The sequence below is a fragment of the Ambystoma mexicanum genome, chromosome 7p (assembly GCF_040938575.1).
Source record: "Ambystoma mexicanum isolate Mex_15411 chromosome 7p, UKY_AmexF1_1, whole genome shotgun sequence".
Lineage (NCBI taxonomy): Eukaryota > Metazoa > Chordata > Amphibia > Caudata > Ambystomatidae > Ambystoma > Ambystoma mexicanum.
In genome coordinates this window covers 816,944,946-816,960,978 of record NC_090939.1, presented here as the reverse complement: position 1 = coordinate 816,960,978, position 16,033 = coordinate 816,944,946, and the positions used below count along the sequence as shown (strand labels likewise).

The window sequence follows — 16,033 nt, the reverse complement described above, 5'->3', positions numbered from 1 at the left end:
GGAAACAGCATTTCATCTCCTACTGGAATGCGGTGCAGTAGATAAAATGAGGCCACAAATGCTAGGTGCCCACACGTTACCATCAACAGCACAAAGTAACGAGGAGTGGTGGGATCATTTCTTACAAGGACACAATCACAGATTAACATACCTGGGATTAAACATTTTGGGGAATAGCCCTAAAAATAAGGATGACAACAAAGAGGCAATAGGAGATGATGAACAGAACAATTGAAAGGGGGAAAATGATATAAAGGATTTTAATTGGCATGATGGAAGTTTAATGGAAATGAATGTGATAAACATTTACAAATGTAAAACTAAACTCACAATAAAATAAAAATAATAAAAAAAAATCTTAATAATACCTCTTTCATGACAATCACGTCTCACCAATCAATGAAGGCTTCACGCAACTGTAATTCTCTCCCGCAAAAGCTCTCCCTTTCCCATGCTGCCTCTACCCATCCCAGCTCCTCTGCTATCCCGGCACGCTTACTTCTAAACCTATGGGTGCACCCCCTTTGTACAGTGCAGCATTGCTTCTAAGCTAGGTTTGCGCATTATAAATCCTCTACATACATGCACACATACATACATGCTTGCACACATACATACGGATCTACGTGATCTGACCGCGGCTGATTTTCCCGCAGCCGGAAAGTTTGCATGAGAAATGTGCGAACCACAAAAGGTTTGCACATTTCCCATGCGAACACATGTTAAAAATCGCTACATACTCACACCCCCACCCACACCACCACACACCCCCAAAATAAACAAACCCTTCCATGATCGGGAACCGGCGCTGCAGGGTCCTTTTCTTTTCTTCTTTTTTTTCTTTTTTTTTTTTTGGGGGAGCTGCAGGCGTTTTCCCCGCAACCCCCGCTCACTATGCTTTATAGTATAGTGAGCGAGGTGTTATGGGGGTCACCCCCGCAGTCGTTTTATTTTTATACATACTTACCTAAAATGCTACCACCAAAGGTTCGAACTTTTGGTGTTCGAACCTTTGGTGGTAGCATTTTTCGGGTTTTTTGTACATGCGAATCTTAAGATTCGGTAAAAACGTACAAACCCCATACATACAAGGAGCACAGAAGCCACGCTCATGAATATCAGGGGGAAAGCTTTCAAAACTTTGCCCTCTAACCACCAATCACTTCTTATCCTCTTAGACCGATCAGCATATCATAGGCCTGGAAGGGACAGTCTTACAATGATCATAATTGTTCCTCCACAATCGCACAACCCAAGTTAAACTAGGGCAATTCCACTACCATTCCATCTCATTGACATGTGGCGACTCTCATGGATCAGACTTTTGGTCTGGTTATCCAAAGAATACCTGCTCCCCACTTGTCAACATCGTCATAAAATAAACCACTGTCTTCCATCTGTATGCTGATGGCGCCTAGCTACTCTTTACACTGCCCACGGTGTTCAATCAAATCATTACTATAATTAAGTGCTCATCAGACAGCCAAGCATGGATGCCTAAGACTTTAACAAAAATATAAAAACTAAGGGGTCTGAGTGATGTGCCTTGTGGCACACAAACGTCCACACATGCTCTGAAGGCTGCAAGGTCATTTGATGTGACACAAGACTCGGTTTCAGAAAAATCATGTCATGGGTATATCGGACACCCTGGCCTGATCCCTCTGGTCTAAATGTTGTGTGAATTTGTTTGATTGTTTGAGGTTTGTGTATGAAATCCAGTTGATTGCATGACCTTGTGAGCTGGTGGCTGCAGTAGGTCACATAGAATGACCTAGTTTCTGCTATAATCCTCGGTCATGAACCAAAGGGTCAGAAGGATTATCAGCCCAACGTCTTGTAAAAGGAGATGTTAATCCAATTAGGATGTGAAGTCCAATAGTAAGGTGAAGAAATCGTTTTAAATGCTTTTCTATTGAAGTGAGGAGGACAGTAAATGGCAATATGGTTATAATCAACGTAGGAGAAATGGATCCTTTGACTATTAGACGTCAAATGATTTTGCTTGTGAAAAATGCAACTTGTGATATACAAGGAATTCGATTTAAAAGTAACAGCAAGTCCACTTACAAACCTATCTGGGAAGTCTTCATTTATTCTCTCTATACATAAAAGGGAAATCTGTGGATATGTGTGTGTGTGTCTGTTTGAAATGTTCAGCATACTTCCCAATTTGCTGCAAACCTAAAATATGTTATGTGGGTAGGTTCTGTTGGGGGGGCAGCCAGGTATGCCAGAGCGATGCTGGGAGTTCGTGAACTTGGAGGGCCCAACACCCTCCCCTGAACAAAACGGAGGACTCAGTCAACGGCAAATACAGACTGTGGTTTATTGAACACAAAGCCAACAGGGATCAGTACGAGAACGCATGTAGACTCAGACACAGCTCTTGGTTCCATGGTGCGCTGACTGGTTTTCGAGCATTGTTAAGTCATCACTCGGGCCCTTGCCATAAAAAGCTGTCGCCATGAGGGATTGGCTACTAAGAGCCTCTACTACCTATAGTGGACCCTATAGGTGTTATTCTACTGGTCATTGCATGTCAGGTGGCTGGCCTGTCCCATCCCAGAAAATATCTATCACATTGTTGGAGTAGTGGGTTCACCATTGGCTCTTGCCCTTTGCCATCCACCCCCGGGATACTAAACTGTGATTAGTTAGAACGGATCCCCCCCCCCATGCCTGGGACTCAATCGAGTTCTCAGCTCGCTGTGCACCTCTTCAAGATTATGTGAATGACTAGAGGATTTATTCAGTTTTTCTGCAGCTAGTCACTTTGTTGTCTGGGGATTGGAATGTGTCTTCATATTTCCGACCTTGGCTGTGGGCCTGTCTCACGCGTCTTGCTCTCTGTGCTGCCTGAATCAGCTCAGCTTGTCTCTCATTCAGTGGCCTCAGGCCTGCTGTAGTTTTCCTAAACCTTATAATACAGTTTCTATATTGCCCATGGTGTGCTACGTCCCCTATGTGTTAGCTATATGTGGTTTGATCAGGTTCCATGTACACTCCTGTATGTCCACACGACTATTGGCTTTAAGCATCAGCAAGCTTGCTCAGGATCTCTTGTGCCTTGCGGTTCTGCGTTACTGAATTGGCTAATGGTGAAATAATAAAAGCATTGACATCATGTCTATGTATCTGTCCTCTAGCTATAGAACTGTGCGCTCATGTTCTTCATGTATTCGAGTGTGTTTATGTGGTGCATTGCAGACTGCAAGTGTGCTTCATGTCTAACGCTGCTATGTCGTGATGTCACTAATGACATCAGTACCATGGCTTCTTGATGCTTAGTCAAGACAGTCCATGAGGGTTTTTTCATCCACGATCGGTCTCTTCTCCTATACCAGTGACGATATGTGCAGGATTTGGTCTGTATGGCTGACTGAGAGGATGCCTTTCAGTGTTCTTGTCAATCATCGGTGCACTTAGGATCTGTCCAAAATAAGATGGATGACTGCGAATGTTTCTGGCCTTTCGTCTCGTCATGTACTTCGGAGGGCGGACGGGTGGTCTTGGGTCCAGTTCCATGGTGTAGAAAATGTATAAAGTTTAATATATATACATTTTTCTATTTATTTATGTTTAATGTTTGGCTATGTGTGTGTCTGTTTGAAATATGCAGCATTCTTCCCAACATGCTACAAACCTGAAATTTGGCATGTGGGTAGGGTCCATGGTGTAGACAATTTAAAAAGTATAACATCTATATTTAAAAAATAATAATTTTAAGCAGTCTGCAATGCTTACCCCTGCTATATGCCTCTTTGCGCCATAGTTCTACGTTCATTGTTCCTCAAGTTCAGCAGTTCACGAAAAACTTCAGCAGCTCATTGTTCCAAACTTTCAACACTAACAGCATTCTAGCTGACCTTAGCGGCACTCACTTTTGAAGTCATGCGGGTGACACAAAACGGTGAGTTTGTAGTAACGCGGGTGATGGGAAACAGTCCATGTCTCTGCAATAGGGTCCGCAATGATGATGTCCGTCACATCATGGCAAATCTCTCATGAGAATTACAGGAACTTCATATTTCCATTGGAAGTTGATGAATGTATGCCATTTTAACAGTGCAAATCTAACATGCTTCAGCCGTACATGCACAGGTACTGCACTTCAAGCTTACACGCGTCAGCCCTAATCGTACGGCACTTATGTTGAGGTCGCTGCTGCCTCTGCTGTAGATTGGGACACGTATACTGTTGCTGCAAAATCTCAACGCTCCAACTCAAAGTAGCTGGAACCGATTTACGGGATTCGTGTTTTCTCATGGTCAGCTGTATGTGTCTTGCTCCAGAGTTGAAAACAAAGACAATTTGTTCACACTATCTCCTACAGGAAAGACCAGCAATATTGTCTGCAAAGAAGCATTGGTTTTGTTCAATAAATAAACTTCAAACTAGGACTGAGATAGGAATTACCGTGTGAAGCACGGATACACCTGCAAGTGGAGGATGCAAAGGTGGTGTCAGGAGAAGTTTTATAGATCTAGAAAGATCATGAAACCAGGGAAATAAATAAAATCCACATTTTAATCAGTCAGTTTCTGTCTTAGTTCAGTATCTTATGCAACAGCAAAATGCACCTTAACTAATATGCACTTTAAAGGAGAAGCAGGAATTAAAGTATTTTTGTTTGAAGATCTGTTTTCTTTATTTACTTTAAGAACTTTGAAAAGATTTACTAAAAATCAGTGAAGAGCCCAGACTGTAGACTGCGGGGTAACACATTAGATGCAAATTTCGAGTTGCCAATATAATTCATATTTTGGATCCTTTCAATAGTCGACACAAGGCCTGAGTTCAACAACATCTTTCTTGGGTATAAAAAGGATCAAGCCCATGCAACGGAAGTAGAATGCCAGATGAGCCTGTTTTGTAAGTTGGTCTCAATGTATTTTCTTATAAGATGACATGTTTCTCCTTTTGTGAGTATGCAACTGCAACCAAATGGAATGATTGCATCTGAACAGAGATCTATGCAGCAGTCAAAAGGGCTATGTGGAGGTCTATGAGACAGTCAAAGGGGCTATGTGGAGGTTAAGTGTTGGATTATTTTTTGTTAAATACCTCTTGGAATTCCTGATATTCGGAGGCTGCTCTAAGACTGTTACCATGATGTGACTCTGGAAGTGTAATGGATGCCCGGATAGTGTTGACTAGGTCTTGGGGCATTCTTCAAGGATCAAGACGTTTAAATCAGTCCTGTGTGTAAGCTAATAAACGTGAGGGTTTTTATGTCTAAGCCATAGAACGCCTAGAATAATTTGAGAATATTGCACATTGATGTTGTGAAAAAGGATTTGTTTTGCTTGTTTGGGGGAACTACACATCCTCAATTGAATGTTGTGTAAGGTTACTGGCGCTGATGTTAGCAAGAATCCATCCACATAATCCATATGCTCATCTCGGGGTTTGGAGACCAATGCAATCGCCTGAATTTGGGCAAGCCCAATTTCTTTAAAGTGTCCTATGGCCCTACTTTCAATCACGGCAAAGATGGGTTGCCACTGGAATTCTGAGGAACTATGGAGGGATACAAATGAGTAGCTTCATCCATGACTTAAGTGGTGGAGCTAATATTAGGGATATAGAGGTGCATTTTCACACCTCACGAAGAGAATGCGCTTGCTCATTTCCTGACCCTCGTTTCTGATTCCCTTCCTACACAATCTAACTGGTTGCCCTGGTTCCCCACACTAGAAGCAAAGATGCACATGTCGTCTTACTCTTTCGTGGAGCAATAATAACCCATGAGTATTCCTTAGTAGCATGGATTTTCCCCGCTAGGGAAAAGATGAATCTATATACATAGCAATGGTGTTTTCCCTCCACTAAGCCACAAGACTACTACTAGGTTAATTCAATCAGTAATATTATCTGGAGGTGAACCAACTTGTTTCAAGGCATCCTTGCATCCTTTGCAAATTACCCTGTAAAAGCCAGTGACTTGTAAATTGTTAGGTCAGCATTTCATGGACACTAAACCTCAGAAATGTGCTATACGGGCTAATATTTAGGCAGTCCCTTATTTGACTTCAATCCGTTCAATTCCCACTGCTTGCTGTGTATTTTGCCTGTCAAACGTTAGTTTAAAATTACTAAGAAATGTGTTATCATCTTCAAGATTACCATAATTACTTTCCACAAAGGACGTGGCCAAAGCCTAAGCAATGAGCTCCAAGTCATGTAATGTATTTCACATTGGATCAAGACATTTTGAGATAATTTAGGGTGCCCTTAATATTTGCTAGGTAAAGTGGGAGCAGGAATTTGACGTCCGATCCAAGGCATTTCTACGTGGCTGCGGTTGATAAGGTAGCAAAAACAGAATCAGATTTTGTTGTCTGCATGCTGATATTGTACCTGCTCTACCCCAGGAACTACCTCCTGTGAGACTTCTTGGTTGGTTCTTAAATAATCTTTCCAAAAAGACAACTCTACTTTCTTGTCTGGAACCAGCCCCGTTTCCCTGCAGATTTAGAAAGACTCTTGATAATTATTTGAGTAAGTCCTCTAGCTTACCAAGTAGGTCAAAAAAGGAATTTTAAATCTGTCAGATTCCAATATATTACCTGGTAGATCAGCAAGATGTCCCATGGGGTAGTTAACTGATGAAATGGTCTACACATAAGAACCGTTCCCCTTTATTTCTTGTGCAAACCTAAACAATTGCAAGCACAGAAAGGGATGTGGAGATATGCGAAAAAGGTGCTTAATCCAAAATCCCTGGTTTCAGGGAAGGAAACGAGGCCACACAGCATCACAGAGTTGGCAAATGTGCAACACAGCAGAAGTATCACGCGCACTACCCATAAGGAATAATACCACCCCTGTTCTGGGGTTCCTCATTTCCACATTTCTTTGTATTAAAGCTTTTCCTCTTGAGAGGTGGATAGTATCCATGGGGTCTCTAGTACTTATGGAACTTCAGGTCCAATCCTTGTCTCCTTCTGTATAATGATTGTTTGCTGAGACTTGGTCACTTCCCCTGCTTCTCCTGCACGAATGCTCAGTCATGAGCAGTATGTATCTACCTACTTGCTGCTTTTATCCAAAACTAAATCCTAACACCATTAAAAATTATGTCAGTCGGTGGTAAGATCTTCGATCATGAAGAGTTTGCTACCACAACATATTAATTTGCAAAGACACTACATCTTTGTTGTGGGGTCCCTTAAAAGCCCTTGGTCACATCCAGATTTGCCACTATTGGGGGGAAAAACTAAACGGGCAAGCACATAATTGGTGCCCCAGAGAGTTCTTATGTTACAGCACAGAATAACCCAGTGGAAGCCGAGGTCCGGTTGCGTCACCAGAGGAGAATTATGTAGACATTCGGGGTAATTTATGGCAATACCCTCAGAAGAGCATTTCTGCAGCCTTTGTAGAGAATGATGGTGTAGATAGAATTTGCACTTCAGTAATACTTTTGATTAAACGTTTACTGCAAATTTTGGTTCCTAATGCTCATGAAATGGGTAGCAAACTGGCACGGTCAACCTTAAAGATGTGAAGAATCTCCAATTCCTTCAGTCCGAACTGACACTCACAGTGGAGGATCTTTTGTTGGGAAAACTTCAGATAGTCATTCCCACAGACCAGCAGTAACGCGTAATGGCTGCAGCTCACAAAGTTCATTGAGAAGTTCTTGCCACCAAACACATGAAGCAACAAAACATGTGGATTCTGTTGTTCGAGTAGATGGTGCAGGCCATCCCCAAATGATCCTAGGTTGGTTTAAGCATCAATAGAAGTCCATCTCCAGAACCTCTACAGATGTCCCCTCTTCCAGAAAGAATCCAGGAGGAAGTATCCATTGATTCATACGGCCCCTAAGGAAGCACGTTACATTCTTGTTGCTATTGATGACTATTCCCCTTTGTTTAGTGCTGCATGGATTTCCAGCTAGGTCAGTGATTCCTAAATCTGATACATGGATACATACATTCAAGGTATCGGGAGCTCCTAGTAGTGCTAATATTTGCTTATGCATCTGTCGCAGCTCTTGAAGAGGGTTCTATGCCCTATTTCTGCATTTTAAAGACCAAACACAAAAAATACCTATTTTTGGGCGTTTTTGTGTCTGCTTCAAAATGCCGAAATATGACATATTCCCAAGGTGACCACTTATCCACCCTCACCATCTCCCGCTAGTTGTTTTGTTAACCGCAGGGATTTAACCTCCCTTTTTCCAACCCACCGCTCCCTTCCCAGCTCAACACACACTTACTCCCGCACCTGTCAGCATCTGCGCGCACGTGTGTGCAGCAGGGTCATGACAGTTCAATTTAGAAAGACAGCTCAGTGTGGTCACAGAGCGGTCTTTCTAAATCAACCTTTTTTTTCGTTCTTTATAAAAAGGTTTTTTGACCTTGAAAAGATCTTCTCAGCGTAGAGTTCCAAAGTCGTAAAATTGATCAATGCATCCCTGCTCATTGGGGCATAATTCAAATAGTTTGCCGAGTAATTGTGGTTAGCTCATCAGAAAATGATTCCACTGTGGCCTCTACTAAATGTACTGATGGAACAGTTCATGGTAAAATCCCAGTGCCGATCTGTAACATTGCTTGTGGTTCATCAGCAGAGAGTTTGCCTGATCTGCTGTGAGATGTTTGCAACAACCCACAGTACACCACGAATTGACATGCCTCAGAACTCATGTGTGGGTGTGCTGTGTGCTTGAGAATTCCAGATATGTGAACAGATGATTACATGCATTGGGATTCTCTTCAATTAGGGTATAAAGATGTCAATCGTAAGAAAAAGATGAAGCCTTATTCCGCTCATCGACATTGAGTGAAACCAGCAGCGGTGGGTGTAGGTGACAGTGTTAGTGAATCAAATGGCAATTAACAAGTCTTTGACAGCATTTGATCCTCAACTTTTGACTGTCGGCCACCTCAAATGATCCTTGGCCATGACCAGAAAGATGGATAAAGATGGGACATGAAATTCTTCACACAGCAGAAGGTTTGATGGCAACAACAATAACTACTCAGAACATTTACTCTTGCTGGAGGACCAACAAAATGAAAACCCATATCACACTGATGAAGGCATGGCTCGTCTAGGGCTGAGTGAGATGGATGAGACTGTTCACAGGAGGTTCCAGTGCATCAAGCAATACATTGAGAAGATAATAAGTTTGATAAGTTTCACAGAGATTTTGTGCCAGTGCTTCGTGTGGTGTGGTTAGGAGGACACTTGGGGGCTGGAAGGTAAACATGAAGGAAAAGGAGGCAGAGGAAAAAGGATGCTTCCTATGAGTAAGGAAATAAAATGGAGTTTGCATGCACTTTCACTGGGATCAGGGATTATTTGTTCCAGTCAAAACCACCGCGCTAGTATACAGTGTTATTGCCGCTGTGGTCAGGAAGCACCTAAATACAAATAGAAACCAGTGACACGATTCCAAAATGCAATCTGTAGATGGACAAATAACAAAACATAGTTTATCATCGGAACAGTGTTGGTACGATTCCACGCTGTCGACATAAGATGCCGATCAGTAACCCAGCTGCTGATGTGGACTTATTGCCACAAGAAGTGGAAATCGCAATACTGATTTATTATTATTAAACTCTTAATCACTTAATCCTAATATCACTGATCATCTTCAGTTTCGTGAGAATCTGAAGACCTTTCTCTTGGAGTTCTGAGTAGTTCTTTTCTTCCTCCCACCCCCCACAAACCTCTCCCCCAAAAGCTGTGTGTTAGCACCTTGATGCCTTGTGGCCTTTTCTGCGCCCTATAAATCTTTATGCATACATAATATTACAAGGCCCACTGTACACCTTCTGAAGTCAGAAAGAAGGGTTTGAAGACATTACCTGAGGGTCACTAGTTATAATGAACTACAGTTTGCATGGGCCATCACCATTGAATTTCCTACGGAATCGCTTATCGGAAAGCGCAAGGTTTGAAGGCAAGAAAAAGGTCATGCCCATTGACATTGGCTACTAAACACATTGCATTACTGCTGTAAGAGTGCATACTGAAACTGGGGAAGCTAGGTTTGAAGATGTTCTCTCCAGGTCACGAGATGTTTTGAAATTCAACTCCCATCGGCCCTCCCCATTGCTGCGTGTGCCATAGGGGCAGACGGGAAATAAAAGCGTCACTCTCATTGCCGTTATTAAACACTACTAAGGAAAACAAAAATGTCACTATGAGTGTAGTGTTTGTTGGCATACAGAAGACATGGGTGCATGCTTGCAGCTAGAGTTCACCACAAACACCAATACAACAGCTACATAGTTCATAGAAAGGTCATAAATCTTCAATACTGTTCTGTCCACAGTACACAGTTTGGCAACAGAGTTGCCTAATCAGGGCATCCGTTGGCAGAATGAGTTAAACCTGTGGGCAAACTGGAGCTTGTTCCTCTAAAGTGAACCGGACTAAAGTAGCTCACTTCGGAAGACGGCCAATTTAAAGAATTCAGTACACACCACCCGCAGGCATTTTCATTTTGCCACATAGACAGACTGGCAACATTTATCTGCCGAACAAGAGTCAGACCTGCATTAGTTGTGTGCCTTATCCTCTACCATAATGCATTTAACAAGAAATCCTTATACTGTGCGTTTGTTGGATGGTCGATACAATGTGTGAGCAATAAAATGAGAAAGCTTGGGCTGCTATATATTATAAATCAATAAGGCCAAATTGCTGCTCCAAGTGTACATACGTTGCAAGCCGTTATTGTGCATTACCCATTACTTTATTCAGAAGTGGAATGTGCCAAGCGAGTGGTGACTCATAGTGCAAAAGGAAGAAAATAAAAAAGGCAGCCAGGAGAGGAGTAGTGCACATCTCAATTGAAATGCACATTTTTAATTCTGTAATTAAAAAGTGTAAAAAGTGTGATTGTGGATAGGGAACTAAAAATGTTCTGAGTCCGTCTTCTTTTATTCATGGAGGGATTATTTCCAATTACCCATCATTCGTTGTTGTCGTGGGATCCCCGTCACCCCGCTGGGTGACTGGCTACCGACATGTGAGGACATTTCCTGTTTGAATAACCCATTAGCCTTTTATTCCTGTATTTGCAGTGTTTCAGTTTGCTCCATTTGTCAATGGGTAAAGAAAAGCAGCTATTAAAAAAAGACAATTCAATAAGGCATTGGGGAACCAACCCAGCTGTCACAATTCACACTTATTTAGGGGTCAAAACCCCAACCACTTCACTACCAATGTTGTATGCATGAAGCATATAGAAACATAGCTAAGCTATGATACAAAGATATATATGCGCTCATATGTCAACATGCACTCTGCTTTCACAAAACCTTGTGCTTGGGCAATCCAGTTTGTCTAACGCCATACAGTGGAACATGTGGGGAGGTGATGTCAGTTTCTCTTTTAGCCAATCAGTCACTCGCCAAGACATGTGCCTCGTGTTAGGGCAAAGGGTTGGCCTATATTTCAAATGTCCGTATTGTATTTGAACATGTTTTGTTTATTAACTGAATATGTGTTCAAATAGAATGTTTAACAATTGCAAGTGCTAAATGGCAATACGATTCTGGCCATGAGGCTTAAACTACTAGCGGTATATAGCTATGGCCCTTAATTTGGGCAATAGCCAAACTGGCATGTTTAGCCCTGTGGCCAGGTTCTTATTGCCACATGCGCTTTGCTTGCTTGAATTCACCCCGCTCTAGGGCTGCTCTTTAATATTCATCAGTACTGTACAGACAATTCTAACATTGACTACTCACTTCGTGCCTGAGATGGTTCCCATCATGTCTGCTCTGTTACTATAACGTATTTACCACACTTCGAGAGGGAATTTACCTCAGAATGTCACACAGATGATGAAACCGTGGAACCAGCTGAAAAATGTGATTTACAAACCATGTGTCCTTTACTTCCTGCAGCAATGAAAAATCCTGCTCAATATGGCCACATGGTGACTGGTATACTAGATCGTGTTGGCAGAGCCATTGAAAATGCAAGCGCAGCACCACCTCCAGGTAAACAAAAAACCTACTTCATTCCTTTTTCTTCTGCTGAGGTTATTGTGTCACCTATTGCATACTTTGTGAGCGATGCATGCCTGGCAATCTGAAAATGCAGTCTCAAGGTTGGAATCATTTATAGCAGAACAAGTATCAATAGATGAAAACTATGGGTCAGGCCACATTTCATAGAAAGTGCAAACTGCTTCTATTAAGTACTAACAAGCTTGCAAGGATATGTTGATAGCAAGGGAACCAAAGCTAGGCGGTTCCACATGACAATCCCGATGTGAAAAGTCACCAGGTATGTGACTTTTTTCCCTGACCTCTAAAATTCTTTCCCCAAATATTCCAGGAGGGGTATAATTATATAGTATTACCTCCAATCCTAGAATATTTGAGAAAACATTTTTGATTGTCTGGAGGGTGCATTTTTAAGGAAATGTCACCTGGCGGCCATTTTCACAGCGACATTATCAGTGAATACCAGCTAGGCATGAATGGGCAGGTGACATGAAAGGGCTATTTTTGGCAATATGGGGCAATAGGAGCTGGTCTCGATCACACTAGTGGTAGGTCTGTGTGGGATACTGTTTAAGAGGCTGAGGTTTTTTGCTCAATTAGATCTACATCAGGAATTGCTTAAGGGGGTGCCATTATCGGGGAAAGTCACTTATTTATATGGGAGAAATCAGTTGTAATTAGGTTAGATTGGCGGTGTATGGTGAGGATATGTAAAAATAGCAGCACAGCAGAATGCTTTTTAGTTGACTATCAGATTTGAGGTGAAGTGGAGATGAAAGGGAGAACCATGGTGAGGGAGAAGAGATCTGTGAAATGTGGGTGGTAGAGCGTGCGTGTGTGTGTCTCATTCATGACAGGCACATGGAAGCTTAGTGTGAATTTTCCACAGTGCTGCACAAGGCTATACAGTGTTGAGTACAGTAATATGGAGAGGAGGAGGATAATTTTAAGCGTTCAGTTTGAAGGATATGGAGAGAGGGATTACAGAAAGGTACGGGCAGGCTATACAGGTAAGGGATGGCAAGGCAACCCTAGCCTTAAGTAATTTGCATGTGTCCACAGCTGTGCTCCCATTTAAGGTATATAACTGTAGCTTCCACAGGACCTGCTCTTACTAACTGCAAGACCTGCTTCTGCACCTCACTTCCCTACCTTGTCTTCTGGTATGGGCTGCAGAACTGCCACAGAAACAATGGCAACAGCCACTCTGGAGTATTCAATCCATGCATACTCCGGAACTATTGTGTTTAACATGCGCTCTGTCTGAAAACTGCCCCAACCCCAGCCCATTTGGAGCTAGCCTGCCTCAATCTGGGTGAAAAAAGCCATACTTCATTATTTAATTTTCAGAGATGCAACCACAATTGGTAACTTTCAAAATGTCAAGAATCAGTTCTATTAAAACATATGCTTGCCTAGATATCAGTAAATGTCTACTCCCCCATTCAGAGGATATACGTAGACTGAGGTTGGTTTTCCCAGGATTTCATCAGCCAGCAGTTGTCAGGATTAGTCAGGCGAGTACAAAGGCAGCGAATATGGCAAGGGAAATGTGCACCCAGGAACAACGACTCATGTATGCTAGAACCCAGGAGTGCAAATAGAGTGTGACATCAAAACCAATATATGAAAAGGGATGTGGGGTAAGCACCTGACCGCGAGGAAAGTCGGCAAGCGCCTTACCCCCAATTGCTGTTACAGGTACTGACAGCGCTAAACCCACGTGGAGGGCAAGCAATGACAGGATCTGTGTACTAACACTCTTGATGGTATTAAATAAGGGAACTAAAGAACTGTACTCACGAGGACGAGATAAACCTCTTGAATGTCAGCTAGCCCACGAATCCTGTTGATGAAACTGGGACCCCGAAAGGCTAGAACAGCAAAGGGAGGAAAACTAAATACCTAAGTTGGAATAGTGATTACAAATTAGTGAGGAAAACATAAGCATTCACACAGGAGCTAGCTACAACCGCACACCACACCTAATAATCAAATGGGAAATAAATGTAGAAGTGCAATGGAAAACATGGAATGGATCCCAATAGAAAGTAAGGATCAGGAGCAGGGAAAAACGAAATAACCAATGCAAACTTCTCCCTACCCCTCCAAGGAAAAGACAGGAAGCTAATCTAAGAGGAAGGCTAAGGCATACGGGTTTACAGCAGCAAAGGACAGCGTCAAAGAAATATAGAACACAGACAAACTGGGCTGCATCTAAAAGGGGAAAGCACTGAGAAATGCTGCCTGCAAACAGAGGAAGACAAAAAGGGAATCAAGGGAGCAGAAATCAATTAGCGCATGAATCCGAGATTCAGGGCGGAGGAACAAGAAAACAGGAACTAGGAACTAGGTGCAAAGGCAAGGAACAAGGAACACGGGACTAGTCACAACAGGAACACTGCAAACGATGACCAGCGCTGGACTGAAGTAAGACTGAGGCTTTTAAAGCTGCTTAACGAGCACACGCCTCGGGTGTGCTGATTGCTGCACCTGCAGCCACAGCTGTTACCTATCCTCCACCCAACCTTGTCCTGCAAGGGTGGAGGTGGAGCAGTGGGCCAGGCATTCTGGGAAGCATAGTCATTTGGTTAAAGAAGCATGCTGGCTGCCAAAAACCTGGAATGGATCCGGAAGGGAAGTAGTTTGGAAAATAGGGATTTAGCGCTCCCAATTCATCACAGCACTGTAGCATAATGTTCGGAGGAAAAGTCCAGTAGGGAATAAACCCCAAATCATGCCCCCAAGTGGTGGGAACGGGAGCGAAGTGAGCGAGTCGTGACAGTATACCCCCTCCTACGGCCGTCTTCGGGTGCCCGCCACCCGCACGAGACATCTTCTTTCCATGATGGGAGTGCTTTTTCTTTGGAGGTGGCACTGATGGAAATGGTGGCCTGTGGGCAAAGGCAGATGGACTTCCATGATAGGAGTGCTTTGTCTTTGGAGGTGGTACTGATGGAAACGGCGGCTTCTGGTGAGGAAGAGACTCATGGTTCGAAGAAAGGCATGAAGGACCTGCAGGACCAGAAGCAGAGTTGGAAGGTCCAGGAAACTCAGTCACTGGGAGTGGACCCTTATAAGTCTTTGAGGAGGGAGGCAGGCTGGTGCAACATGCCTTAGACAATGGTAGAAGCTCTGTTAGCCTTTCTGCCGAGAGTTGACATGCGGGAGGTGAGGAAATTGCTGGCTTCAGGAAAGGTTTATGTTCAGCCATTAGAGAAGGTGGCGGCTGAGGTAGAGGTTCAGATTTTCTTCTGTCATCCATCTGGGAAAAGGCTTGTGGTTGAAAGTGACTAAGGTTTGAGTGCACATGTTCTACGCCTTGGAGACCTGGAAGTCCAATGGGTTGTACAAGGCTGGTACTCCTGGTGACAGTCGTGTAGCCACTTTGTTGCACGTGGGATACAGCAGCAGGGACGTTTGGCATACTGATAGGAGTGATAGACGCAGTACTTGGTATTTCAGGCAGACTCGCAGAAGGAGCAATAACAGACACATTTTGGACTGCAGCAGTCATTCCCTTCCTTTGGCTACTAGCACCCGACTGGTGCTTCTTGGCGGAATTCTGTTGCACAAGTCCTGTAGGTAATATGCCGGTCTGCACCACCCCCTGTGCACACCCAGGTGAGTGGTTCTGACTCACCACTTGGTCCAGTTTGATGACTCTGAAGCGGGAGCTGGCAAAAGTCTCAAACTCTGATGCTGCATCTTTAGGAGGCTCTGATGCTAAAGTGAAACAGTTGGGAGAATCGTCTTGTGGAAAACTCAGGCATTCTGGTGCTCCTCCTGAAGCAAAAGAAAGGCAAGCTAGACGTTCATCGACAGTAAATGGTTGGGATTCAGGAGGAATCGCTGGAGCAGAAGAAAATACAGCAGGATCTGATGGTGTAGACAGGTATACCTCTGATATTGGCAGCGAGGCTAAGCAGGATACAGGCGTCTCATGAACTGAAGGCAAATACTCAGTATACTCCGGGACTGAAGACATGCACTTTTGATGGACTACCGGAGGCTCTAAAGCTGAAGGATGATCTGCAGGATGAGTC

At 43.3% G+C, this 16,033-nt stretch overlaps 1 protein-coding gene across 14 annotated transcripts in view; it reads left to right on the top strand.

Annotated features, from left to right (window-relative positions):
* ADGRG2 (adhesion G protein-coupled receptor G2) overlaps positions 1 to 16,033 on the top strand; it is an 835,692-nt gene that overhangs the window by 273,004 nt on the left and 546,655 nt on the right. For all 14 annotated transcript variants that reach the window (XM_069636971.1, XM_069636968.1, XM_069636965.1 and 11 more), the window contains one exon: positions 11,883 to 11,978. In XM_069636971.1, coding sequence (XP_069493072.1) covers positions 11,883 to 11,978 — 96 coding nt within the window. The remainder of the gene's footprint in view (positions 1 to 11,882; positions 11,979 to 16,033) is intronic.